Below are 27,483 nucleotides of genomic sequence, written 5' to 3'. Positions count from 1 at the left end.
AAAGGATGCTGGTGACTAATGCAATTCAGAAAGCACAAGTAAACAAATTTCCCCAAATTTGCTTTCTGATCACTTAAGATTAAGATATTTGCTTAAATATTTCCTCTGCTTGGGTAATAAAGTAGCTTTAGCAGCATTCTACAGACAACAGGCTTGAATGCAGCTACCATTACTCTGGTAAACTGGAAAGGTCTGAGATGAAAGGCAGAGGAAGAACAGAAGCTTTGATCGGAAAAACCACAATGGCTGAAACTGGGAGATTGGGGAATGTTTCTGATGGAACGTCCGCGTGCGTGTCACTACACCGTCTGACCAGCAGGTGAAAATCAGGCGCTTTATCGGGGCGTTAAATCACCAGTTTAAACTAGTCCCAAAAACAGGCCGTAAATGGGTTAAATCAGCCAACACAGATGAAGCACATTTACCCTCTATTTCCTGGGCATTAAGTATTAAACGATCACTTGATCAAGCTGATGATTGCGTGTGATTGCATCTTTGATTTAATCAAATCAAGTGTAAAATGTGCAAATGGGATTTTATCTAATTGAGGCTATAAATCCTCTACAGAGACCTGCTTTTATATTTTTACATATATATAACTCACAATGCCAGCGGAATCATTTCGATAAAGGGTTTATGAATTAAACAATTATAAATTATAAACAAATATTGCCTAAATGTTAATATCGCTTTTCATCAACGCTCATTTCCCCCTCCTCTCTCTCTCTCTCCCTCTCGCTCTACGTCTCTCTCTCTCTCTCTCTCTCTCTCTCTCTCTCCTTGCAGTCTTCACCTACGTCTCTCGTCCATCTGAGGGGTGGAGGCTGTCGGCTGATGCCTTTTTCAGAGGAGAAGGATGGAGGCAAGAGAGAATTAGGAGCTATATCCTTCCACCGCAGCAGTTTGATGACCACCGGCTGCTCTCTCCGCGGAGCTGTTTCCTTTTTCTTTTTTTCATGGCAGCAAAACGGCTTGAAATGACCCGGAGAGTGAATCTGCCGCACAAGGTGAGCACCTCCGTCTCTCCTCCGCTGATCCCGCCGCAGACGCGGATCTACAGCTGCTCAAAAGCAATCATCTGTTTTACCGGGGGACGGGGGGCGACGGTGGGGGTGGGCAGTTACATAACAGTCAGAGGCGAATAAGACATTAATTGGGAGAAAAGCGCAGTCAGATGTGGGTTCTCCTGGCTGAGCCGTGAGGAAGGAGCTCGGTAGATGGAAGAAGCTGGAAGGGGGAAATGTTACAGGCTGAGGGAGCCTGCAGGCCTCACATCACTGCAGGAGGACCACCACTCAGCGGGGCTGCCAAACGAGCCACCCCGGCGCTAATTATAGACGCAGAAATCCAACGATACCATTAACAGGCTTTTATTATTGTCATTATTGGTCTTATTGTTATTATTGTGATCTGGATCAACCTCCATCTCCATGGAAACGGGAAATCTCTAGCCTGCAGACACAGCTGATCAACAGTACAGTAAGAATGATAAAGTGATAAAATACTAGTTTAGATTATTCATTGGGGGAGAAGACTATCTGAAAATGACTGGTGGAATCAAAGTAAATTAACCCAACAAATTACCAATTACATATTATTTGATAATCTAAAAGAAATGTTTCCAAAATGTCAAAATTTATTTTTGTAATCCATATTCCGAATTAAATTCTAGCTTTGAATTTTCACCAACAGCATGATAATTAAATCAGTGTTTATTTTTCTCTGGTTCTTTTTCCTACCCAAAATGCATTTCTTTTCCCCTTTTTAGTTAAGTCCAGTTTAATTCAGATTTAGCAGAGCTTGAAGTTCCTTCGAAGCTTTTTTACACCTCCTCAGTATGTCTGAAGGCTCGTTGCTGCTGGGCGTCCTGGTCGTAACCATGACGCTGAACTGTACCCGGGTCACTTTTAGAGGATGGACTCAAATGAGGTTTATCTCGGTCAACAGCAGATATCCACACTCAAAAAAACCCAAAAACATCTGTTTGCTCTTCAGACTATATCTGGATACATGAGAGGACACCCACAGGTCTGCTTCACTCATCAAAAAGAAATCTATTAGATGTTAGCGTTGTGATCTAACCCATCATCTGACATATGAGCCAGAATAAAATAGACTGATTATAAGCAACCTTGGATCTCTGCATACCTACATGGAGAGACTGTGTTCATTTTTTACAGCAGGGCAAACGGCAGGTTTTAGCGTTGGATGTGACAACTTGTCATACATGTTTATGAGTGACTGCAGCCAGCCAGCAGGGGGCAGTTGAGTTGCACTTCACATCACTGTTGTTTGTTTATGTTATCTCAGCATTTATGCACTGTGATTTATGTTTTTTGTACAGTGATTTTACCTCATCTTAGATGCCATCATCATCATTATTGAGAGAATGGCTTTATAAAGTGATTTTTTTTTAATTACATTTTTTAATAACATAGTTAAGCCCTTCATAAATGCAAACCTTGGGTGTATACATATACTTTAACATTCATGTTTGCTTGTCTTGTATCTTCTATGTGTTTGTTTTAGCAGAAAATTCCAGTATATTTTATCTAAAAATGTCATTTTTCCAGTTATTATATTCCAATTGTATCAGTGCCAGTTGGCCACTTCTCTGTTATTACCTACCAAAAGTTGCACCACTTTTGAAGTGAGAATCATTTTTGTCGCCTGACCGGGAACAGATAAATGATTTGTGCCATCGTTGCCGTCTGTGCTCAGCTGTCCTTGAGCGTGAAAACAGCATCGCCCTCCCTCGAGACCTCCAGCCAATTTTGACCACATCTGGTTTAAACCCACCTGAAAATCTTCTACCACAAAGTGTGAAAACTGTTCGACAAAGCGAGAAGCAAATGTCCCGCTTTGTTCTTATGCCCTTTACGACCTGAGGCTGGCATATATTTAAAAAAACATATCCAATTATTGTTAAAAATATGAACACTAATATTAAATTATTGTAGGTAAAGGATCTGATTCATTAACTGTCTGTTATGTTTTTAATTCAGATTAATTTTTACATCATCTCTGCCCCCCCAACCCCCCCCAAAAAATGTCTATTTACTGTAGGTGTGCAAAAATATGTCGAGATGTCCGATTTAAGATAACGACAATTACAAACATGTTTGAGGGGCAAAGGTGTGTCAGAGCAACGACCCCCCAGAGGGCCTTTTATTAGATTTTTGTCTTGTAAAGAACACCCTGGAGGGCACTTTATTGCATTTCGTTGACCGGAAGGTCACCCTAGAGGTGTGTGTTCTGGCACAGGTGCTTCCAGTGAAGTACCTCCACAGATTCAGTGCCTTGAGACGGGGGTCTCAAACAAACCGTTTCCTTGAACTGCAATGCAACTTTTTGCAAAATTGTCATTTGCATTTTAAGGACATGGTGAAGAATGGTGCAAGTAACCGCCACATAAACCAGTAAAAACTTTGGTGTCCCAGCAAGAGGCATCGCTAAAGTGCTCTAGTTGACATCAAAAGAAGCCTTTTCAGGAGTTCATCTTTCACAAATATGCAGATGTTGCGTTCCGAAATCCAGCGATGTCGGTTATGATGTTATTCGGCATTAAATTTGTCTTTCATCTTTTATTCCTGCATCGTCTGCTCCATCATCAAAAGCAATAATTGCTGCCTTTCATATTCATGTGTAGAGATAAAAACAAAACTAACAGCTTCTCCCTGAATGACACTTTCATTCACTGAGCATTCGGCACATTGTTCCACCTTAGGCCACCTGAAGCACACAAACGTTATCCAATCCCGTGTGGCATCACACATTCCTGCTATATTGTGAGCACTTGGTGGACTGAGCTGCATGTTGCCGTGGAAACCTGCACTGCACGAGTTCATATTCCCCCATGAATGAAGAGCAGAAGAGCTTTAGCAGATATTTGTTTCAGTGGTAAAACCACAGGACACACAGCATGGACAAGGAAGGATGTTTGTCCACTGCAGTCCCGCCATGACCTTTGACCTCCACGATGATATATCTGGTCTTTACGTTTAAAAAGAAGGACATTGAAGTCATATTTTATAAGGTTCATACTATAGCACATTGGATGATTTCAAATAATCCTCCATCATCATCATTATCAAAGGAACCTCTAACCACAATGTTTAGGCCAGCAACAGTTAGCCTCCCCTCCTCCATTATTTAAATTAGCAGATCCCCCAAAAACATCACAACAGAAATTAGTTGCTTAATTCACATTTAAAGTTTAATTTTGTGTGTTTATATATCTGCACTGGATAAGTTGCCTTACACTTCAGATGCGGTCACATCATATTTTGATTCCCCCCTACCTCCCCCCATCCCTACACACACACACACTCACGCACACACCGGCAAAGCCAGGGCAGCACAGCTTCAGGCTGAGACTATTCATACTGCAGATCTGCATAATGGTCTTTACTCGTGTGGTGGTGGGACAGAACAATGGAAGTAGGAGGTCCATTGTCTCTGATATTATCTGCATTCAGGCCTGTCTTTATTAATCAACCTGACAGAACCTCCACAGGCACCAATTCAGCTCGTATTTGCCCAAACGCTCCAGTGTGTAAATCCAAAATAGGTTTTTGCGTTACAGATTAGAGTAATGGACGAAGTATTGGGACGATGCTCGCAGGATCAAACAGAACTGTCCACCTGCCTGACCAAGATGCTGCACTTCCTGCTCGGAGTGAAAGCAGAAACAGCAGGTCTCCTGATTTGCACTTGCTAGTTATTACTGTTTCCCTGCGTGTTTTCTCTTCCACAGGCTTGAATCCACTCAGAATCGCCCATGGAGCAGGATGTGGAGAGCCCGGCTATCATCAGACAGCCCAAGTTGCCCAAGCAGGCCCGCGAGGACCTGCCTAAGCAGCTTGCAGAAGTGCACAGAGTCAAGAAGATCCAGAGGTATGTCCAGAAAGACGGGAAATGCAACGTCCATCACGGGAACGTTCGGGAGACGTACCGCTATCTGACAGACATTTTCACCACGCTGGTGGATCTCAAGTGGAGGTTCAACCTCTTCATCTTCGTGCTGGTGTACACTGTCACGTGGCTCTTCTTTGGCTTCATGTGGTGGCTTATTGCATATCTTCGGGGCGATCTGGACCATTTAGCAGATGACAAGTGGACTCCATGTGTCAATAACCTAAACGGATTTGTATCAGCCTTTCTGTTCTCCATCGAGACAGAGACCACCATCGGGTATGGATACAGAGTCATCACGGACAAATGCCCCGAGGGGATACTACTGCTTTTAATTCAGTCAGTGCTGGGATCTATTGTGAATGCCTTCATGGTGGGTTGCATGTTTGTTAAAATTTCACAGCCTAAGAAACGAGCTGAGACTTTAGTGTTTTCCACCAACGCGGTGATCTCCATGAGAGATGGGCGGCTGTGCCTGATGTTCAGAGTCGGAGACCTCCGAAACTCGCACATTGTGGAGGCCTCCATCAGGGCCAAGCTCATCAAGTCAAAGCAGACCAAGGAAGGGGAGTTCATCCCTTTGAACCAGACAGACATGAATGTGGGATACAATACAGGAGATGACAGGCTGTTCCTGGTGTCTCCGCTTATTATCTGCCATGAGATAAATGAGATAAGCCCCTTCTGGGACATCTCACAAGCTCACTTGAGCAAGGAAGAGCTGGAGATCGTTGTGATCCTGGAGGGGATGGTGGAGGCCACAGGTGAGTCATCACACCTTTTACTGCAGCTTTGTGGGGATACATTGTAGTGTATTTTGTGTCTTTTGTAAAAGCTGTTTCCACTATAAAAAAAAATCTCTTGATGTCTTCAAGACTGGATGATGGTTTCACAAAGAGGCGGCAGCAGAGTCTAAACTTAAACATGCGCCTCGTCTATATGTAGAAAGAGCCACGCAATCATTTCCCAGCGCTAATAAAGTCAACAAGTCATGACTGAGCCAAATATTTTTTCAGCAGCTGCTGGAGAGCCGCAGAAGGACATTCTGTAGCTGAAGATAAATTTTACACAGAAACAAAGCTCGACTGACAGGGATTAAACTCACCCTTCCCCCTGAAAGAGAAAGATATTGTCAGCAGGCTTTAACTGTAATGTGATTGTCAAATTTGCAGAATTATTACATGACAGCAAGAGAGACCACGAAGGAGGGAGAGAGGGAAGAGAGAACAAGATAGAAAAGAAAGAAGGGTGCAGGTGTTCTGGAAATACAACAGGAAGTCTGTTATTGTAGTGAAGGCCAATCAAAACCTCACACACCTCAATTCAAAGTCCATCCACTGCACACTAAGCTCAGTTACATCTGAACACACACATGATTTCATTATTCCCAGATTTGCAGTGAGCTGCACTTCCTGACAACGTCACCACCTCACATGCATAAAGCAATCTAGTGCATGAAAGTGTCGATTAAATGGTGAACCTGCAAATAAATATGTCCCCATAAATACAGTTTATATTTTACTAACTCTTTACTAATAAAATGAGATATTACTTAGCTTTTTCAACTATGTTAATTAGTTGTAAATTCTTTGAGATTCTTTTGAAATGAACTGTTTTTTGCAGCACATTTCATTGTATGGATGTCAGGACTAATCCATTTCATGCAACTGCAATATTGTATCGCGTCCACAGGCATGACATGCCAGGCCAGAAGTTCCTACGTCAGCAGCGAGATCAAGTGGGGCTATCGATTCACACCAGTCCTGACCCTGGAGGACGGCTTCTACGAGGTGGACTACAACAGCTTCCACGACATCTATGAGACCAACACACCTCCCTACAGTGCCAAAGAGCTTGCTGACATAGCCAACCGCAACCGTTTGCCCCTGACCTGGTCGCTGGGCAGCAAGCTGAGCCAGCAGGGATTGCCCGAGTCCGAGCAGGAGGGACAGGAAACCAAGACAGAGTTGGAGGGCCAGACCCAGAGCCAGCAGACTGAGAGGAATGGGGACATTGCCAATGCAGAGAGCGAGTCCAAGGTGTGAGAGGAGCCAGTTTTAGAGATTACAACTGTGTACTATAGGTCTAATCACATATAGCACAGGTGAACATAAGTGAGAAGAGGACCAAGAGCACAGTACACCAACTCTCCCTGCACCAACAACCCTTTTTTCTCACTTACGTCCCTATAAATGTGGCCCACCGCTGAACTGAGAGCCACCTGTGGCAAGTGCATGTTTCAAATATAATGTGACTCCCTCCTGATGAGATTCCTCTTATTTTTTCTATTAAGATAGGGGCATTTGCATAAGTATTTTTGTATATACTATAAACTGTTTTGAATTCCTTGTTTTCTTGCAGTGTGAATATTTGACAGATGTTTGATACTAATATCTTTAGATTAGTACTGTGTATATATTATCTGCCTTATTCTGTGTATAAAGGTTTCTTTATTTCTTCATTTTTCCAGGACTATATTGGCATGTATAAACATTAACTGCATTTTATTTAGATTGTATTGTGTAAATACAGTTTGAAAATAATGTAACATCTCTTATGGATGCAAACTAGTTTAAACCAATGACAATTACTTCCCAGAACCGTAAATGTTTGTTCAAAGTAGTGCTTACACGATGAAGAAACAATTCCTTGAGAAGCCATGACATGCTGTTGGCAGCTGTGTGACTTCAGACACTGGCCCTTTAAAACTGCTTTTTCTCACTTTTGCACATTAGAGGCCTCTGGTGGAAAAAGTTGTTATTGCAGTCTCCAGAAACCCCTCACATGTCACCTAACAGCATTAGAATTAATAAAATAAAATAAATCACATGTTATCTCCTGGTGTTGATTTTCTGAGTAACATCATACTCATTATGTGATAATATTCTCATATGTTGTGTCTTATTTCAAAATCAGTCAGTACTCATGTAAATTTTAATGTGATCACAGAAGCATAAACCGCTGCAGGGCTTCAGTCAGGGACCATCTTGCCATTTTCCAAGTTTTCTGATGTATCCACAACGCTATATCTATCTATCTATCTATCTATCTATCTATCTATCTATCTATATATTGATTTCTGGCCATATTCTCCAGTCGGTGCATTGCGACATCCACGATTCCTTAAAACAGTGAATCCGTGAAGCTTTTATGTAACATGATATTTTTTATTGAATATCACTAAAAAATGAAAGACAGAATTCAGTCAGTTCTGTCCTGATTGTTTTCACTACTGATGATTCTGAAAACTTGAACAAATACTGCAAACACACACAGGGTCAAAACCAGAGAAAACAAACAGAGCCGTTTCAACCATGATCCTGACGGGTCGCACTCTGTGCCTTCCCTCTCCTGCCACGGTCCAGGAGCTCTTCTTGGTGGCTCGAGATGCCAGCATCCTTCCAGACATCTCCCTAGATCCTGTCCTCACCACCTTCCTGTCTCCGGATTCTTCAGCAGCCCTGCAGCATCAGTACGGCTTCCTGCGGCGGAGCATGAGCAGCGAGCAGCAGGCGGCGTTCAGCCAGAACCTGACTCAGAGGCTGGGAGGCAGCAGGAGGGTCACCTACGGAGGAGTTGGGGTCGTCGCTCTCGCTCTGTCCCTGATTTTTGACCAGGTTTCTCAACAAGTGGGTGAAAGGTGTTTGCACAACAGTAATTCTGCCTTTAATTTGCATTTCTATTTTTTATGTTAAGGCCATCTATGGTGTTTGATTAATCTGGCGATTTAAAGCAACTACATTTACAAAAGTAGATAAAATCCAGTGGGATTTTTTTTTAAATAAAAAGCGACAGGATCAGTGTTTTCAGCTTCAGATGGTGAACTGCTTGAGGGAAAAAAAGATTGTTTTTTTTGTTTGTGGAATCGACTTTATTGGCATCACAAACTGTGTACAAATATTAGATGCTTGTTTTTCTCCTCTTAAACTCAAGATAATTCTCAAGATTACATGATCCATCTATCTGGCATTTCCAACCACTGTAAAGACCAAGTTTTCTTATCTTTACCAGCCAACAGTCAGTTTCAGCAGGATTAAGACTGGATTAAGACTGTCAAATGTTCCATTTCCCACCAGATCCGAGGAATTGACCGTACAACAGGAAGCCCCCAGAGAGCTGAGACTCAGGTTATTTTTGGAATCAGCAGTTCCTCCAGAATTGGCTGGATCATCCACAGATACCTTCAACTCATCCCTGGCTTGGCCAATGATGAAGAGAAGATGGCTGAGACCACAGAAATCTTTGACGAACTGCTGAACTTGGAGCTGCTTGATCATTATGAGAGGATGACTACAAAGAAGAGGATGAGTACAGAAGCCATGCAGCAGTGGTTAACCGGAGCAGCGTTTCATATGCACATGAGAATCCATCAGGTTGGCAATTTTTGACTGGTTGTGTGCGCATTGTTTTCCAAAATATTAGTGAAGCCAAACCACTTTAATCCAGTTTAATTTTACCCCTGATTTTATAACGAACTAAGTCCTATTAGGACAATAAAAACTGGAATAGACGTCATCAAGTTAAGAATCATGCTGTGAATGGTGCATAAATTAAAAATGAAGGTATGATGGAATTCTGTTTTAATAGGTTCGTCTGAATTCCATGCCAGTAGGAGCAGCGGAGTCACTGCGCCGATCTTGCAAGTCAGAGTTAAATCAACTGATCGTGGATTATAAGGTCTATCTCCGCAGAAACATTCGTGAAACTGCAGCTCCAAGGCCTAGAAAACGCAGAAACAGGCAGTCCGGTGTGTTAAGGCAAAGTAGCACATTCAACCAGACCAGCCTGACCTGGTCAGGCCCCAACCTGATCACTGCAAGTACCGCAGCTGGGAAGATCAATGAGCCAACTGCATCAAATGCAGCTGCTAACATTGGCAGAAAGTGTAAAATAGAAGTATTAAGTGACAGTTCTGGAGGGAATGTGACAGAAGTTGATGATAAATCAGCTGTAGGGACAGAAAAGAGAAAGAGGCTCAGCAATTCTTCTGGAATTAATGCTATGGGTCTGTTAGTCATCGAGCCACTGAAGAATGTGAGTCACAGTGTGCAGCATCACCAGTGTGAGTCTCCAGCCATCCAGCACGCTTTAGTGAGCCGCATCATGGATGCTCTGGACATGGAGCAGAACAAACACTTTTTCCAGTACCCTGAAAAAGTCTTGTATAGTCTCCTGAGACAAGAGGATGACTTTGAGCTTTAGACATTAAATTAGCATTTTAAAATTGGTTAACTTTAAGTCTGAAAACCAATCTGTCAATGCACAGTCAACACCAACTGACTGTCACCCTCACGATGACTTGGAACCTTGTGTTGGTCTTATTGTTTAATTCTCTTATTCCATGTGATAGCAATGCTTTACCCTCAGTTTTTTTCAGCTATTCTTTTACTCTGGGGTTATTTCATATTTGCATTAAAAATGCTAATTTGTCAAACACACAGTCACAGATTGGGTGAAATATCTGAACACGAACTGAATACACCAATGGCAATGTAATTGTTTAATCTATACACCAATTTACCTGATTTGACAGTGAATCTATGAGGATGTCTAAACCATGTTCTAGTAAGTATGCAGTGTAAATAGTAAATAGTGATTTATAGCAACATCTATAAATCTATATCTATTTAGATACAGTATCTATACAATCAAAATATATAAAGGCCTGTCCAAACAGCTGATACAACTCCTCTCTGGGAGCCACAGTAAAGGGCCAGTTAATAATTGATCAGATTATGTGCATGTGCACGCATTAGAAAAGAAACCCAAACGTAATCGTCACATCGATCTATCTATCTATCTGTCTGTCTGTCTGTCTGTCTGTCTGTCTGTCTGTCTGTCTGTCTGTCTGTCTGTCTGTCTGTCTGTCTGTCTGCCTGTCACATTCTAACTTTAAACAGCATTGCCTTCGCACTGTTTCATGCCAACTGTTCCTTGATTTTTCCATGCAAATGATGTGTTTATGGTTGACCAGCAGATGTCGCCCTTTTGAGTATGTCAAACAATTTAAAGACAGTTCTTGTTTTGGTGGTTCAGAAAGCTTAGATTTCGCCTTCATTATGAAGCAGCAGTGGTATGATCTGCATCCTTGTAAAATAAATAATAAATAAAACGCAGATGATCTGAAAACAAAATGAAATGGCCGGAACCTGACAGGGCACCGGAAGTGCGTAACGAGTTTCTTTTTCGCACTACATTACCGGAAATACATAAGAGGAATAGATTTTCTAGGCGCCCGAATAGCAAGAATAATATTTTATTGAAAACCCAACAAAGAGTAAGATCCAAAGAAGTCAAAGCTGCCAATAAAGATTCAGTTTCCGCAACGTTAGAGGCTGGTGAGTAACCGTAAGCGCCTTAGTGGCATTCTTAGTTTCCAGTTCTTAGATTCGCTTCATCAAAAACGAGAGTGGCATGTTGAATCCACATCATGAGTAAGTAGATATAGTATTAGCTCAGATTCGCTGAAAAAAATGTGGAGTCTTTAATGTGCCCACAGTGGACGTAAAAGCAGTCCCAGGTATACTTCATATCATAGTCTAAATTGGTACATTTGGAACATTATGAGCCAAACACGGAAGGCCGTGACAAAAGTCTTGGCAAAGTTTCAGTGTGGACGTATGCGAATCAAACTCCCGGAATTCCACTTCTGCTGAAAAACATTGATCGTTGACAGTGATTTATGAAAAATGTTCTTGCAGGTTTAGACAACGTGATGGATTCAGACTCAGATTCTGATCTGGGTGAAAGAGAGAATTGGGTAAGCTAATATTTTCTTTACCGACACTATGAATTGAAATGAAAGGATGATTTGGATCTCTGAGGTGATGACGAGTCCATCTAAACTAACTATATACTAATTATATTCCTCTATATCACGGTTGACATTCAGCAATGGTTGGGCCATCAAAACCTGACCAGTTCCAGATCCAAACATGAAGGTAAGCGACTCTGTTTTGTTTTTAATAACGTATTTTTAAGGACTACTGTTATTTTAATCGTGCATATCATTCTTTTTAAATGCATTTCATAAATTGTTATCTTAAAGACGATAAAAATTGATTGTAATAAACATATAATCAATAAATATATAATAAACAAGCTTGGTTCCAACAGACATTGGACAGTGTGAAGTCTATAGCTATAGCTTATAACTAATAAGTAACTAAATGTTTTAACTCTTTATAGAACTCAATATCAAATATAGGGCCGCACATCGAATGAAAATTTGTTATTTCTGGCTGCCCATTCTTCTGCAACGGGACGAGAGGCACGAAGCTTTTAGATGGGCTTTACACATCAATCTTATTGAAAAAAAGTAAGTGGATATAAAGCCCAGAATTTCTCCACTATTTGCATTGTGTAACAGTTTCCTCCCTTTTGCAGAGAAGATCTAACCATCAAGCATCTTCAAAAGATAGAAACATTGGAAGCAATCTGCAGAGCCTTGGAGAGAGGAATTGTAAGTAAACCCTTCAGTGTCTGAAACTGTAACCAGTTGTAACCCATGTTAGTTTTCTACAAATGTAAAATCAAATGCTGACTTTTGTTCTAATATGCCTGTTTGTGTCTCTGCTACAGTTGGACCCGGAGCAGGCGAAGGGCGTGTTATGGATAAGCAACATGTTTTCCTTGGTGAGTCAGTGAAGTGATTATTGGTACTGATTAGTATAATTTATGAGATAAGGCTTGTGTTGTGTTTCATTTCTGACGTTTGTCCCTGGTGTGATACAAATTCAGTTGTAAAGTCGACTTTGTTAATCATGTGTGGCTGGTGTTAGACCACCTCAGTAAATAAGATTAGAATCTCAGCCTGTCCTTTCACAGTGATAGGTGATCATCCCATTGAAGATGAATGTGTTTACAATATGTCAGTACAGAAAGATGCTTCCTCTTTTAAAAGTTTTATAAAAACTATGCATGCTCTGTGTTTTTCAATAGTCATGAGGTGCAGGGGTGTTGTGAGGTCTTCGTTGGTTATTGAAAACTATTTTCTGTCCACGAGCTTTTAAATACACTTGAATTTGAATCGTCAGGGTTTCCCGATGCTTTTTGCGGATGCGGTGCACTGGTTGACGATTTTTGGAGAGCCGGATATGGCGGATCGGATCAAGATTTTTGGCAGTGAACAAACTTGCTTCATGGTCCTGGACTTTGTCTTCATGCAGTGTAAGCTATAGTTATACAAGCCATCATAGATGCTCCAACATTTTTTTCCCATAATGTTATTCCTGAAGCATCTCTGTGTTATTGATGATTTAAATGGTTCTTGTTCTAAACTAGATGGCTCTTTTATCAAGACCATGTCATCTAATGTGAGTGCGATGTTGGACAGCTTGAAGACTATACCCTCTTCATACAACATGGAGGTAAGAAATAAAAAAAGTGACATTCAGTAATGTTTTCTATCATTCAGGTGTTTTCTGCTTCCTTTTAATTATGTTTTTACTTCATTGAGGGCATCTTTAGGGTCTTTATTTCTTTTCTTTTTTTCTCCTTCAACCAGAAAAGTGAAAAAATGAAGGAAAAAGGAAATGAGTATTTTCGGAAAGAGCAGTATGAAGAAGCTGTCAAGTTTTATACCCAAGCTATTAACAATTGGTAAGTGATGAGCATTGACATTTTCTTCCTTCTTTCATCACTGACATGCATCAATCAAAATAGAATGCTTCTTCAGAATGACCATGCTGTTTCACAATCTTTTTTTTTTCTCCCAGCCCTGACAACCACTTAATATATGGAAACAGGGCCCTCTGCTATATCAAAAGTAAAAAATATCTGTAAGTATTTGTTATGACTCCTAGAATCAGTTTTTGGCACACAGTTTATGCATAAGTTTACACATGAATTTCTCCTTTTTTACTTAAGAGACTTACTGATGCTTAGATGCTGATTAGAATGTTACAACTCAGATGCTTTATTCCTAAATTGAAAATTTCCTTTTGACAGAAAAGCTGTTTGTGATGGAAAACGGGCCATTTTGATAGAACCATTTTGGCCAAAGGTGAGATTTTTTTTCAGATTCCTTTATTTGTCCCACACGGGGAAATTTACAGCGCAACAGCAGCAAAAACACACAGAAGATAATTGAAATAAGAATAGAAAATATATTAAAAAAAGTGTGTGTGTGTGTGTATATATATACACTATATATATATATATATATATATATATATATATATATATATACACACACACACAATATACGTATATATATATATATATATATATAGGTTGAAAGTTACAGTATTGTGTGAGTCCAGTGGTAAATTTAGACATTTATTTATGTCCACTAGTCTGCAGACAGCGGGCATTATGTTTATTGTGCAGTTTGACAACACTGCCTCTTTGCTGCAGTGTTGCAAAAAATTGAATGTGAGGTTTCTTCGCAGGGTCATTACCGCTACTGCGAGGCTCTGTTCTCTTTGGGAGAGGTCCAGATGGCGATCTGTGCCAACAGTCTTGCTATTAATCTTTGTCAAAGTAGCGAAGACGGAATCAAAGACCTGGAGAAGCAGTACCTGAAATTCCATTGTCAAAGTGGAGGCTTCAAAGGTATCGGTCAGATTCCTTCTAAACATGCTGTGTCATGTGTCATTGACCCATAGTGCACATGATCTCATTATCACATGTATCAATCAATAAACCAGTATAACGTGGTGATGACTGACTGCTTTCAATTCACAAGAGTACACACACCCATTTACAGTGTATTGTGTCAGACTGGAGAAAAAAAAAACAGTTCCCTGTTGCTTAGAAATGAAACTAATGTTGTTCTTTCACTTTCAGTTGAACAACCAATGAAATCACAGAAGAAAAGGTAGCTGCGTGCTGCCGCGAACAGTTACTGTTTACTGGTTGGATAAAAAATTTCTCAGCTGTTGTTTTTCTTTGTGATTCTCACCTGATAGGTTAAACAGGGAACACACACCAGAGTCAGGATCAGGAAATGACAACACTTCCAAGAAGGTCACTCCAGCAACGAGCACAGACGCTCCAGCAGCAATGAAAGAGGCTCCAGCAGCAACTGCAGCTCCACAGAAAAAGGTTAGTATCCCAGTTATACCATGTAGTAATTTATACTTATACTGAAATTTAAAATATCCTGATCTATAACTGTAGTTATAATGCTGAAAATAGCTGTTGCTGCTCTTTTGATTGTGACTTTCGAATCACACATTGTCATTTAATATGAAGTTCTTTGGGTTTTTTTTTAGGTCTCGCAGAATAAAATGGGAAAGAAAACAAGTAGGTTTGCCTCTTTACACTTAGCATGAGTGGTTCTATGTTCGGCAAACATGACATTTGAATTTATTACATAATAGCTACTTTTTTGCAAGTTGGCGACCAAGTGCAACATTTTTTCTTCAATCTCTTCAGGAAAGAATGAGAGGGAAGTTCTTGAGGGGAGCAGTTCTAAAGCCTGTGAACCCACAGCAAAGTCAGTAAAACAATCTTTTTGGTTTAGTTTAATTTCAGTTTCAAGTAATTGGGCTGAAACAAAATGAATTTGAAAGTATTTTTGAGGGCATTTTATTTTATTATGATGTTAAACCTTCATTTGAATGCAGTTAAAGGTATTTAAATCTTTAAAGTCTGATTCTTAAAGACCATGCTGTCAAGTTGATTTGATTTTTGAATTTTTAAGTGGGATGACCTCAAAGACTCAGCGGGTGGAAACAGGGAGTCTCGCAGGAGCCAGCAATGCCACAAAGAAGATGCCAAAGGCTAAAAGCTCTGAAAATGAGGTGAGATTAAGTTCAACTTCAGTTTAATCTTCTGTCACATGAATCTTTATTTTTTAACACTGTTGTCAGTGTTACGATCAGTAACCTTAAGAATTGTATTTAAATCTCCATTTTTTTCAATGCATCTGTCTGACCTTCTGTGATGTGTTCTCGATGCAGAAGCAGAAGAAAGGGGATGATAAAGTCAAGCTGTGTGTAGAATTGAGCCGTATGGTGCAGGACGCACATGCAGCTCTGACCGACCTCCGCAGCTACGACGCAGAGCAGGCCTTCCACAAAGCATTGGTCTTACTGGGAACCACCACACCCAAGGTTGTCAAAATTGGTTTGTTGAGAAGCTAAAATTAAAAAATAATAATAAATGCCATGTTTAAATAAACTGATGCTTATAGACATTTAAAATCATGAGGTGGATGAGTGAGAACCTTTATGGAAATCTTGAAAAATAACTTCATGTTTGGTTGAGCTGTTTGTCTTTGTGTTCTCTCAGGATCTGGGTCTTTCTACTCATGACGTGCTGCTTTTACTTTACGGACATGCATCAGCGCTCACAGCTATCGGCAAGCAGGAGGTGACTCATCTACCATTTTTCCTGTCCTTTTAAGAAGGGTTTGTCCTCAAAAATTAGAGGCGGGAGTAACATTTTTTTGCGGCCTGTTTGTTAAACACAGAAACTTGCAGAAGCACAAGGAATTCTGAAAAAGATGGAATCATATGAGGAAAGAATGTTTCAGTGTCTGGTGTTTTATGGCATCGGGAGGGTGTTTGTACGCGAGAACAGGTAAACAGATGTTTTCTATTTTACTGCAACTTCCTGTGTTTATCTTCATGGAATACACGCCTCTACTCTTTGGACAGGTTTGCAGTGGCCCTGCAGCCATTTCTAGACTCTCTTCATATGGTCCAGAATCATATAATGCCAGGTAAACTCACCTGGCCTTTCACAAAAGAGGTTGTCATGGAAACACAGCCAGACTATTTAAAGGTGTGTGGGTCTTTTGTTATGCACATTTGAATTAAAATGTCTACTTTTTTGGAGCATGTGGCCATTTCAAAGTTTTACACTCCTATTGAAAATGTCATTGATTAAGAATACAAATAATTGTAAAAGATAGCACCGTAACACTCATCCTTAGGGTCTTTGTTTTGCTCCCATTCTTGTTATAATTATGTTGTTGCCGTCCAACTAATTTCTCTTGTTTTGTTTTTTTTTTACCTTTTTAAGGGACTTTTGGAGGATGCTATATCTTCGTGCAAGTTTCCTCCTAATCCTGATGCCATTTGTCGGTCTGAGAAGTGCCTCGGGAAACCTGAGATCTACTTAACAGATCCAGATTTTAAGGCAAGCCAGCGATTGCGATAAAGTGTTTTTTTTTATTTAAAATTTTAAAAAAAAACAACCTTTAAAATATATGTGCCTGTTCCTTTAGGGCTTTATTCGGATACGCTGCTGTCAGAAGTGTGTGGTAGAATACCATATGACATGTTGGAAGTCTTATAAGACATTGTCCTCCTGTGAAAAGAATGAAAAGGTTAATTTTAGCTTCACCACACTGCAACTTTATCTCCAAGCATGCCTTCTCTCCCCCTGCCTCCAGTGTAAATTTTCTTTATACCATGACTTTACAGGAGTTCCTCCAAGGACCTTGTTTGACTCCAGATTGCATCGGACAAATCTGCAGTGTGGAAATCTTTGACCACATAGGCAAGGTGAAATGTAAGGTGAGATGATTCTCAGCAGGTGACATGAGATTCTAGAGTGCCTGCTTGCAGCAGAGCTAAAGTCTTTTTCTACAGTTTAAAGAAACCATCCTGAAAGCAGAGAAGCAGAAGAAGCCAAAGTTGACTCAAAAATGTAGCAGTTTGAAGAAGCTGAAGTCTAAGGAAGAGCGTCTGATCAGGAGGAAACAGCATAAGCAGGCGCGTCAAGAATCACAGGTCACCAACAGCGAAGTTCTGCAGCAGGAAGAAGATTCTGCATGTCAGGCTCCAGAGAAAGGTAGCTCACCATACCACGTCCACAGTGTCCACACATGGACTCTAAAGTCTGCAGTTTCTCTGCTCTGGAAGCTGGTACCAGATGGGCAGATTGGTTTTTAAAAGTGAACAATAACAATTTTTCTTTTTGATAAATGGCCTTTTCAGCATGGCTACAGTACAGGGATCGAGTCCTTCTGCAGATCAGCCAGAAAATGGAGCTATTTAGAGAGGAGAAGTCCCTCTGTGTGGCAACATTTGCCAGTGCGCTGAAGCCGTGGCTTAAACTGGACTTGAGCAGGAAGAACCAGCTAGCTTTGAAGCTACTGCATTGGGAGAAGGAACAACTGGAGACCCTTGGACAGTTTGCTGAAGTTCTGCTGGAGAGGAAGAACCGAGTTTGGGCTCGTGTCTTCATTCAAGTCCTTGGTACCTGTGCGGGTATAAATCCAAAACTCTGCAACTGGGCTTGCGCGCTCAATGAAACAGGTTAGCTTGTAGAATTTGCTCTTGGGTTTGTTGCTGTATCTGAGGAAGTTGGATGCTGAAATGATCGTCATTTTTGATCCTTTCTTTAGGTCTAAATGCTGCAAAAAGTTTCCTTGAGCGTTTCTCCAGAGAACTGGAGCAGCTCGACTTAACTGTTTTGCTGAGGTTTGAGCCATTCGAGGACATGATTAAAGAAAAACTCGATGCTAAACCCGAACTCTTCTTAAGTATCGGCTTGAGTGTAGCTGAATACCTAAAGCAAGCCCCACCGCATGATACAAGGCTTTTTATCTGGGCTCTGGAGGAGCACAGGGACCACTATGTCCATTTCCAGTCTATATTGGACGAATATTTTGATGTGATGGGTACGTACAATATATTTCATTACTTTTCTGTCATATAATCTGACTAAAAATACATGATTATATAACAACCTGGTCTTTGTTTTTCAGATGGACGTTATTCGATCATACAAAAAACGAATGAAATTAAAAATGTAAGTTTTGTGCAATGTAACAAAATTAGAATTTAACGAAGCTGTTCAAATTTACATTTAGTTTCCTGGCTATGAGAGTCAACCTGTTATAACAATGAATCATTCCAAAAATGTTCTTCACACTGGACAGAATCTGTAGGTGTTGTAGTTTTGAAATGATTTTTGATGTCTGTCCTGCAAATCCTCATTTCAGAATTCCCCTATTAAAAATCGAGTCCGGAAAAAGAAGCAGAAAGAGCCAAAGATCGTTTTTCCCGTTCAAGGTGCTATGTATCATGGGAGAGGAGGGGTAACGTCACAAGAGGACCATGAGTTTTTAGAAGACGAACCTTTGTAAGTTCCATTAGCTGCGTGAGCGTAGTCACATAAGACCTGTGGTTTTTGACATTTTATGCAAACGCCAACAGGTCTTTTCTTCACTCTAGTGATCCGTTCCATGTACCGAGTCACCTTCAAGAGCAGGTGGCAGATTTTGAGTTGCAGTACAACAGCACCAGGCACCGTGGTCGAAATGATGTTTTGGAGAACATTCGCGATTCAACAGAAGAGGCTTTGTATAAGTATGTGAATGAGAACATCTTTTGTCAAATAGCTGCCTTTTATTGTTTTTAGTGTCTCTATTTATGATACAAATTCAGGGATGACAAAAATGCCATTTTCTCCATCAGCTATTTTGCTCAAATCCTGGAGGCGTCTGGCCCCCTGGACCCCGAGAATCCTCTGCTGGTGGGAGAACTGGACAATTTTCCTCCAGATGCTCAAAACAGCATCAGAGACGCAGGCGGTCTCCAGACTTTCCTCCTGCAGTCCCGTCATTTTATAAGGGTGGGGAGTTGTATCGCTTTGGCCAAGAATGCTGCTACCCTGCAGCAGGCTGAAGGAGGAGCCGGCCTGGACCAACTGGATGATTTTGAATATCACGATATGAATGCAGTGTCTCCTTATACACATGCTTCTGCTTTCACAAGTTATAGTCCTGGTTACTTCTCGGCCACCAATGGATCCGAATGGATTCCAAACACCAGCCATAATTATATGTACCCTCCTGCTCCGCCCCCTGATGTTACCCATTCATTTACTCAACCTGCAGTCACAGAAAGTGGTCTCTCATCTGAGGTGGCAAATATTGACACTCAGCAACTATCTCCTTCCTTGGTATCTGTTGATGAGGAAGTGGATCTTTATTCCTCTGAAGACAACATTGTTGTTGAGGAAAATGGTCCGTCTACATCTTCAGTGGCAGATGAGGAAACTGTTTTGTTTGGACCTACAGCAGTACAGGTCAGTTTCACCATGAGAAACGGCACCAATACCCAGAGGAGAGCTGTGAGGAGCTTTAAGATTGTTTTTATGTTCTTAAGGTTCCACAGGAGACGAGGAGGAGTGTTGCAGTGAATACTGAGCTGCACGAGCGTTTTGAGAAGCAGCTGGTGGGTTTGAATATTCACATGGAATTTTACAAATCTGGAATTCAATTGACAAGTTTTACCCACAATTTTCTCATTTCTAATTCCTCAAGGGTGACATCAATAAAATGCAAAAGAGCATCGGGTCAATGGAGGAGCAGATCGAAAAAATATCAAGTGGCTGTGAAAAAGTCGACGTGGAGGATCTAACTGACCTAAAGGATGAGATTCAGAAGATAACTGCAAATATACAGGTACAGAGCAGTGGCAGTAAAGTGTCTTCATCTAAATAGCAAGTCTTCATCAGTTGCATCTCTTTTCTTTTCTAAGGTTACCAATACAGAGCTGTCCCTGTTCCAGCAGAAGCTGGAGGAAGAGGTGAAGAAGGACCAGAAGGAGAAAAAAGCCAACCAGGAGGTCCTGAAGTCCCTCAAGGTGAAAAGAGAACAATTGATGGAGGAGCAAAAAAGGTACATATCTGTTTAAAGATATATTATCAAACATTTTAATGTAATGAAACCAGTTTTGTCTGGGTTTAGAGACTTACTGGCACTGGGTCCACACTGTACTTTCCATGAAATGAGCTTCATTAAAAGAGCACAACTGTGCCGTTCAGACTTCATTATAGTGAAGCAGAACCTTACATCAATCAAAGGAAATGATAAAACGTTCATTCGTTTTCTGCTTTTGTCTTCTCTTCCATCCACAGTCTTGCCCATAAACTTCGAGAGACGAAGGCCAACTATGACACAGTTTTAAGTGATTTCCTTGGTTCGAGGTGAGTCCTGGGAGATGACGGTGGGATGTCCACTTTAAGGAAAGACACATTTTTCATCAGTTGCCTGTTTTTCCCAGCAATCGGATTGCAGCAGAGAAGAGTAGTCTGGAGGGTAAGATCCAGAGCTGCAAGACCCAGTTGTCATTAGCCACCAGAAGGTCTCACATAGCTCAGGTTGGTGTAGTTTCCTGATTTTTTTTTTTTCACTTATATTGGGTGTTAGTGATGCCACATCACTTTCCAGCCTTTTACATCTGTCTGGAAGCTACAGTATGTTAAGGTACTTGCAGGTCCTGGTTTGGGTTTCTGGAGGAGATTGGGTGTCAACTATAGCACTACAACTCTTAGAAAAGGGCATAATTTCACCTGTTGAACTGTGTGTTGCTTCATGCGTGCCTATTTTCAAAGATCTGAGCTCTATATCTGACCAACTCTCTCGTCCGGAAACCTAAACCAGGACCTGGAAATAGCATAATACTGCTTCAGAGAGAGTGTCAAAGAAACAGAAAAGAAAATCTCTTCTATAGGGTTGCAAGATCACTGAGTACTGATGCTTAATGAAGATTGTCCAAAGATTATTGGAGATTCTCTCTTTGATCCACAGACTTTGTACCAGGAGAATATTGATCAAGAGAAGAGCAGGAGAAGAATCACCGAGCAGCCTTTTTTTGGCACCAACAACCTGCCTGAAGCTCCAGCAGTAAGTTTGTTCATTGAGGATCTTTCAAACTTCTCAGATATGTGTAGGAGAATTGCCATTTGGACAGGAACAGAGAAGTAATTGCATCACATTTGAGGGAACATTTCATTTTTAGTCTATATGATCATGAATGTTTCAGATATGTGGCAGCAGGCTAACCATATGATTTCCCTGTTGTTGCAGCCAAGTGGAACCCGTGGAAACCCTGTGCCTTCATCCTCCCACAGCCCTCCTCTATATGTGCAGCCCTCTGCAGCCGAGGCAGGAGCCACTGCAGCGCTGGTGCAGCACAAGCGTCCAGACAGGAATGTGGAGCACGCAGGCAGCACCGTGTTTGACAAAGTCATGGAGCAACTGACTGCCATGTTCCCCCATCACACAAGGTTCATTTTATTATAAGTCTGTAGCAGTTTGGGGTTGGGTTTTTTTACTAACAATCACACATTCTTTGAGTATTACTTTGAAAATCTGTTTTTTCAGGTCGCATTTGATGAAATTTATTCATGAGTTCCGTTCTTCCAACGGTGGAACACTGACCAGCGTGCCGTCTCAGGAGATGGTCGGAGGAGTGGCACAGCTGATCCTGGAATCTCAGGTGAGTTGGACAGAGTGCAGCATTTTCCCTCGATTTTGATTTTCTTGAATATAATTGATGTTAAAACAGCTGTACAGACCTGAAATGACTTGTTTGGTGAACAGCACCAAGGCAGACAACAGGTTGTTTATATTTGTCCTCTCAGGAGAGGCAGAACTCCACAACATTGACTAGTGTGGGAAGCGTGGCTCAGAGTACTACTCCTCCTCCTCCTGTCTGGCAAAAACCTGAGCTCCAGGAAGCCGTACCGAAAAAAGCTGTAAGTCCAGGCACGCATCTTTGAAAACCACAAGCGAATCCACATCTCAAAATTTCTAGTGATGTTTAATGTTGTGCCAGTGAGGCACAGCCATCAGCTCAGACTTGACTCAGTTTGCTATTTGCAGCTAAACACTGAAGATCCCTGCATCATCTGTCACGAGGATATGGTTCCGCATGAAACGTGCGTGCTGGACTGCAGACACAGCTTCCATAGCCAGGTGAGTAGTTCCCAGTTCAAAACATAGTATTTGGTGAAATGAAATGAAATTGGGTGATTCAACGCCTCTGTTTGTGTTCAGTGTATCAAGCCATGGCTGAAGGGTCACAACACCTGTCCAACCTGCAGAGTTCATATCTTGTTGCAAGAGGATTTTCCTGCACTGTCTACCAAAAGACGCAAGGCTCCATAACGTCTCTGTACTCATTCATTTTAGTTTGATATTTTACTGCCTTTTCGCTTCAAATCACACGAGGCCTGACCTTGACATTTTCCTGCACTGTCTACCAAAAGACGCAAGGCTCCATGACGTCTCTGTACTCATTCATTTTAGTTTGATATTTTACTGCCTTTTCGCTTCAAATCACACGAGGCCTGACCTTGACTTTAAGATTTTTACTAGTTAGTTTTAATAAAGAGTTTGTGTTTGAACCCATCTGTGTTACTGAGAATTAACATGCAGACACTTTCAATGTGAAACCACAGCCTTGATTGTCTTTAACAGTTCAGGACTTTTCAGTTCTCCACCAGTGATCTATTATGAAAACCAATGAGGATTTAAACCCATTTGTGTGGAACAGTGGGTTAGCAGTCCACCACAGTCCTCTGGTGAAATCTACAATTAAGAAGAATGATCATTTCTGAGACTCATCAGGTGATGATTATTGTGAATCCTAAAGACAAAACCCTAATGAGGCTAGGATTTGAGCTCACAATTGTAGAAGCACAGCAGATTAGCAGTTCACTACCTTAACCTCTCAGCCACCTCAGCTTTTATTTGAAGTGTAAGATCATCCCCAACACACACACACCATGACATTTTTGGTGTTTCTTCTTTATAAATACAATTTAACTACCTGGGGCAGCAGTAGCTCAGCCTGTTGGGGACTGTGCTGAGAAGCAGAGGGTCACTTGTTCAAGGCCCCAGCATCAAAACATCATGGAAGGTGTTCTGGTTGGTGCAGAAAGGCTTCACATTTTGCTGGAGGTTTCACCATCTGCCTTGAAGACCATCAACAACTTGATTGTGTTAACACTGGTGCCCTCATAGAGCACTACCAAGATACCCTTGAGCAAGGCACCCAAATCCACTTAACGGTGTGCAATAACCTGGCATCTCATCCAGGTGTTCACACCCCCACCAAAAGGGGACAGAGCAGCCAAGCTGAAACTTCTGTGTTCAAATAAAAAAGTAATGTGAACACCACAGTTGAGCTGGAACTAGGACATTTATGCACCCCCACATACACAAAAATCTCTTTATTTTGAGCCACAGACCCTAGAGCATCTTTCAGTGATCTGACCTAGTTCAACTTGATACAGGGAATCAAATCATTCCTACAAAAAACTTTATTTTCAAAGATGCAGCACAGCTGGTGGTGCAGGAGACCCACTTCCAAATTCAGATTCTGCACAGCTTCAGAGGAAAGTTCTCCGTGATCAGATGATCATCCTGGAGCACAATGACAATGTTGACTTCAAATTCTGAAAACGGCAAACATCAACACATGATCACAACATGAGTAAACAAATTACTTTTACTTCTTAGATTTATTAACTTTGTTGACAACTTCACTGACCAACTTTGAAGTTGGTTGTCTCTAACGTAGGACAGGTGAAGAGCCTTGGGAACACCATGTAGATGGGAATAGGGAGGCTGCGGCAGACATCACCTTCAGCTATCTGGATGTTCTGGATCTCTGTGGCATCTCTGGCATATCCTTCAGCACAACCTGAACATGAAAAGCAGGACTGTGAAACTCTGCGCACCTGCTCTTCTGATCCTCTTGCAGCAGGTGCTCACCACAAGTCTCCACTCGCACCAGCTGCAGTTCAATGCTCTTGATGGGCACGTCTGAGTTTTCCACCTGTAGCTCTCCGGTCAGCGGCTGGGTGATCACGCAGTTTGTGGCATCTAAATGTCCTCTAACAAGAAACTTTGGCAGCGAACTTCTCTGGACACATGCAGAAATGTTTCCACTGTGAGAGCAGCTTTGAACAAAAAACAGAACTCTCTCGCCGATTGCGTTTCTCACCTCCCGGACATTTTGCATGGTATCTGGTGTGATGCTGAAGTTGACTGGCATGGGGACAACTTTAGCTTTCTGTGGCTGGATATTAAAAGGGACACATCAGTGTAAGAATATATCTTATATTACAAACAAGTCTGCATTTCTAACAGGATGATAATTTGCTCACCTGACAATGCACAATAAACTCGCAGTTCTTACTCAGATCTTTGGTCAGCAGGGAGCGTTTCAGGTCACAGCGGAGGGTGTACTGAGGAGAAAACATAAAAGACCTAAAACTGATTAACAATGAAGCTTTCTGTATGTATACCAGAAGCCCAGGAGTTTCTGTGCCACATTTAGATGATAAACCAAAATGGTTTTAAAAGACATAAACCACCTATGATGCATAGTAAGAATTCTTACAGTCGTGGACATTTGTCTTGCTCACCTGAATGTTAACAAAGACGCCATGGTAGGTTTCATAGAGCACTTTGTTGCTTTTGGTGTTCAGAGGGAATTCAAATGGGATCTCGGTCTTGCCTGGTGGAACTTTTCCTGCCTTGGCCACCTCAATATTACTGCTGATTAGCTGGATGGGCTGTAACATGGGGCAGAAGTGTTGGCTCATTGTTCTCAGGCTAAAAATGAGACATGACTGTTCTGATGTTCTCATGACTTTAACCTTGACAGAGTTGTAGAAAGCCTCAAAAACACCAACACTCTTGGAGCTCAGCTGCAGGTTCACCAGTCCTTCCATGCTCAGAAAAATGCCGTGATGCTGCACAGCTTCCTTACAAACCATTACAATCACACCAGAAACTACCTCCTGTACATAAACAGCAAATAACAAGACATGATATGATATGACATGACAAGACATGATATAACAACATCTACTACCTATATTGGGTCTGGAATCACTGATACCGCAGTAACCGCTAAATAATATCATTAAATGCAGTGGCTAAGAGTGTTACTGCATGGCAAAGATAGGCAATATTACATTTTTGGGATGTTAATACATAGTTGATCCACAGGCCACCTAGCAGCAGTGACCCTGGCCTTGTAACCACATCAACAGCCATCTGATCAGCTGATGGTCATGTGCACAGAGGCCGGCACCTCCTACCTTAGCTTATGCATTCATAAAAAAACATTTTAATGAGAGCTATGATCGAATATTCCGCAAATATGCACCCACACAATAATGAACGCACCGTTAATTGATGACATACTTACGCCTTCATGGTAAACTTTGTTTGCTCTTTTCAATCTTATGTCCAAATTGACGCTCATGATTGCTGGTTGCAGGTGGGATAAATGAATTTAAAACCGGTCTTCGAGAATTTCCAGCTGACACAAAGAAATAAGGCGATATACACCCACATTTACTCCGAAATTTCGTTTTGTTCGCTCGGACGCCTGAGAGCTGATTTCCGGTTCACTTAGAATAAAAGTGAGGTTAAAGGCAGCATTTCACTTGTGTTGCTCTCTTTTGCTTCTCAATGTTTGTAACGCTTTCTTATTAATTCACCAGTTACAATTATTGTCCTCAAATAGTTCAAATTCAACACATCAGAGTCATTTTAAGGAGCTATGCCCGTCTTCTTCCCTCCTGCCAACGGGCAGCTGTTGGTGCAGCACTGCCCCCTCTTGCTTCGGAAGATTTATCCAAGCCTGTCATCATTATATTTAAAAGCTTTTTAATGTTTTAGTTTCGAACGTTGAACAATATTTTATCTTGCTGAAAATGTTCCACTAGTCTATTTATCACCTTTATGTTAAAACTTTTTTAAAAGTGGCTTTGGGTACCAGTTCATCCATGGTGACATTCCTATATGCCAAAAAAAGAGCGTGACATTGACTCCCTGATTCACCTCAGCAGGATCTACAGCAAAGATATCGGGATGGCATTGGGACTAGATAAATATGGGCGGATGATATCTAGAAAAGGAAAGGTGATCACAACTGATGGGGTTGAACTATCTGAAGGGAACATTACGGATGTGCAGGACAGTTACAAATACCTCGAGATCCCACAGGAAAATGCTGACCACGAGGAGGTAGCTAGGAGGTCAGCAACAGCCAAATACATACAGAGGTTAAGAGTACATAAGGAGGATGGCCCTCACTGACCAACTGCTGAGTGAATGCCTCAGGCAACACAAGCCCACCAAGGAGGAGGAGCCTGGGGGGCTATCATGGAATGATAAACCCCTGCATGGTATTGTGAGGGTGAAGTTTTGATCACCCGTGCTGTTCGTTCACCAGACTCAGATCAACCACGCAAACAACAGGAGTTCCTTGCAAGGGAGAGCTGAGCAGCAGTTCAAGCTTCCTCTCTCAACTCCGCTCGTCTGCTGCTCACTCACCTCTTTTATTTGGTGCACACAAGATTCATGTCAATCTGACCTCACGATTCCTTCTCTTCCTATCTTTACGACTTTCTCGTGTCCTTGAACATGGTACCTCTAAGTGCTGGGTACATAACAGCTCCAATACTTGATTCAAACACTCATACATTCCTTTTCTTAAACACTCCTTAAACACTCTAAATCTACTCACTATAGCATTGAAACGATAATAGTAATAACAACAATAATTCTTCTCACAGTATGTACCACTGACAAATTGAGGAAGTGGCTGATATCAATAAAACATACCAGTGGCTGGAAAAGGACAGCCTAAAGGCAGCACAGAGGCACTAGTCATGGCCGCACAAGAACAGGCCCTGAGCACCAGAGCAATAGAGGCCAGGGTCTACCATACCAGACAAGACCCCAGGTGCAGACTGTGTGGAGATGCCCCTGAGACAGTCCAGCACATCACAGCAGGGTGCAAGATGCTGGCAGGCAAGGCATTCATGGAGCGGCATAACCAGGTGGCTGGC

General features: G+C 41.5%; 4 protein-coding genes across 8 annotated transcripts; 3 read left to right on the top strand and 1 right to left on the bottom strand.

The window, feature by feature from the left end:
* Positions 1-107: 107 nt before the first annotated feature.
* LOC101069451 (G protein-activated inward rectifier potassium channel 2-like) lies at positions 108-7,743 on the top strand. Its single transcript, XM_011611162.2, has 3 exons — positions 108-1,007; positions 4,757-5,678; positions 6,607-7,743. The coding sequence occupies exons 2-3, from the start codon at positions 4,781-4,783 to the stop codon at positions 6,957-6,959; spliced, it is 1,251 nt and encodes a 416-aa protein (XP_011609464.1). The 5' UTR covers positions 108-1,007; positions 4,757-4,780; the 3' UTR covers positions 6,960-7,743.
* Positions 7,744-8,120: 377 nt separating this feature from the next.
* Positions 8,121-11,014, top strand: LOC105417447 (uncharacterized). The gene is made up of 3 exons (XM_011611179.2): positions 8,121-8,543; positions 8,991-9,287; positions 9,502-11,014. Exons 1-3 carry the CDS (start codon positions 8,229-8,231, stop codon positions 10,114-10,116), a joined length of 1,227 nt encoding a protein of 408 aa, XP_011609481.2. The 5' UTR covers positions 8,121-8,228; the 3' UTR covers positions 10,117-11,014.
* On the top strand, positions 9,502-23,013 carry ttc3 (tetratricopeptide repeat domain 3). 5 transcript variants are annotated; one of them, XM_029848495.1, is made up of 42 exons: positions 9,502-9,591; positions 11,616-11,674; positions 11,807-11,855; positions 12,103-12,232; positions 12,301-12,376; positions 12,496-12,549; positions 12,951-13,083; positions 13,198-13,283; positions 13,421-13,515; positions 13,632-13,694; positions 13,864-13,918; positions 14,307-14,469; positions 14,704-14,734; positions 14,826-14,961; positions 15,132-15,162; positions 15,295-15,355; positions 15,563-15,662; positions 15,822-15,974; positions 16,153-16,233; positions 16,334-16,443; positions 16,521-16,647; positions 16,888-17,004; positions 17,093-17,194; positions 17,292-17,384; positions 17,460-17,661; positions 17,808-18,128; positions 18,218-18,493; positions 18,581-18,624; positions 18,818-18,957; positions 19,032-19,184; positions 19,293-19,905; positions 19,986-20,054; positions 20,144-20,284; positions 20,361-20,500; positions 20,740-20,808; positions 20,886-20,982; positions 21,413-21,508; positions 21,692-21,891; positions 21,989-22,103; positions 22,249-22,362; positions 22,490-22,582; positions 22,664-23,013. In XM_029848495.1, the coding sequence occupies exons 2-42, from the start codon at positions 11,630-11,632 to the stop codon at positions 22,772-22,774; spliced, it is 5,085 nt and encodes a 1,694-aa protein (XP_029704355.1). In that variant the 5' UTR covers positions 9,502-9,591; positions 11,616-11,629; the 3' UTR covers positions 22,775-23,013. The 5 variants fall into 5 exon arrangements, 4 of the variants coding, with proteins under 4 accessions (XP_029704355.1, XP_011609465.2, XP_029704354.1 ...); XM_011611163.2 differs by lacking the exon at positions 9,502-9,591 and adding an exon at positions 10,196-11,252; XM_029848494.1 differs by lacking the exon at positions 9,502-9,591 and adding an exon at positions 10,197-11,252 and having other exon boundaries at positions 19,050-19,184.
* An 813-nt stretch (positions 23,014-23,826) lies between these two features.
* On the bottom strand, positions 23,827-26,247 carry vps26c (VPS26 endosomal protein sorting factor C). The gene is made up of 8 exons (XM_003970814.3): positions 25,833-26,247; positions 25,276-25,419; positions 25,042-25,191; positions 24,781-24,861; positions 24,618-24,692; positions 24,386-24,536; positions 24,162-24,314; positions 23,827-24,066 (listed from the first exon to the last, which is right to left on the bottom strand). Exons 1-8 carry the CDS (start codon positions 25,887-25,889, stop codon positions 23,984-23,986), a joined length of 894 nt encoding a protein of 297 aa, XP_003970863.1. The 5' UTR covers positions 25,890-26,247; the 3' UTR covers positions 23,827-23,983.
* Positions 26,248-27,483: the final 1,236 nt, after the last annotated feature.

This window comes from Takifugu rubripes, chromosome 15 (genome assembly GCF_901000725.2).
Source record: "Takifugu rubripes chromosome 15, fTakRub1.2, whole genome shotgun sequence".
Taxonomy (NCBI): Eukaryota; Metazoa; Chordata; class Actinopteri; order Tetraodontiformes; family Tetraodontidae; genus Takifugu; species Takifugu rubripes.
This window is presented reverse-complemented; position numbering and strand designations above follow the sequence as displayed.

Bases quoted from the DNA above. Each gene is read 5' to 3' on its own strand.
- LOC101069451 (XM_011611162.2), top strand. From the start codon at position 4,781: ATGGAGCAGGATGTGGAGAGCCCGGCTATCATCAGACAGCCCAAGTTG. The intron at 5,679-6,606 runs GTGAGTCATCAC...TCGCGTCCACAG, and splicing joins GGGGATGGTGGAGGCCACAG to GCATGACATGCCAGGCCAGA.
- LOC105417447 (XM_011611179.2), top strand. From the start codon at position 8,229: ATGATCCTGACGGGTCGCACTCTGTGCCTTCCCTCTCCTGCCACGGTC. The intron at 8,544-8,990 runs GTGGGTGAAAGG...ATTTCCCACCAG, and splicing joins TTGACCAGGTTTCTCAACAA to ATCCGAGGAATTGACCGTAC. The intron at 9,288-9,501 runs GTTGGCAATTTT...CTGTTTTAATAG, and splicing joins TGCACATGAGAATCCATCAG to GTTCGTCTGAATTCCATGCC.
- ttc3 (XM_011611163.2), top strand. From the start codon at position 11,048: ATGAAATGGCCGGAACCTGACAGGGCACCGGAAGTGCGTAACGAGTTT. The intron at 12,550-12,950 runs GTGAGTCAGTGA...TTGAATCGTCAG, and splicing joins TAAGCAACATGTTTTCCTTG to GGTTTCCCGATGCTTTTTGC. The intron at 19,185-19,292 runs GTATGTGAATGA...TTTCTCCATCAG, and splicing joins ACAGAAGAGGCTTTGTATAA to CTATTTTGCTCAAATCCTGG.
- vps26c (XM_003970814.3), bottom strand. From the start codon at position 25,889: ATGAGCGTCAATTTGGACATAAGATTGAAAAGAGCAAACAAAGTTTAC. The intron at 25,192-25,275 runs GTTAAAGTCATG...CCCATGTTACAG, and splicing joins CTTTCTACAACTCTGTCAAG to CCCATCCAGCTAATCAGCAG. The intron at 24,537-24,617 runs GTGAGAAACGCA...GCATGTGTCCAG, and splicing joins CCATGCAAAATGTCCGGGAG to AGAAGTTCGCTGCCAAAGTT.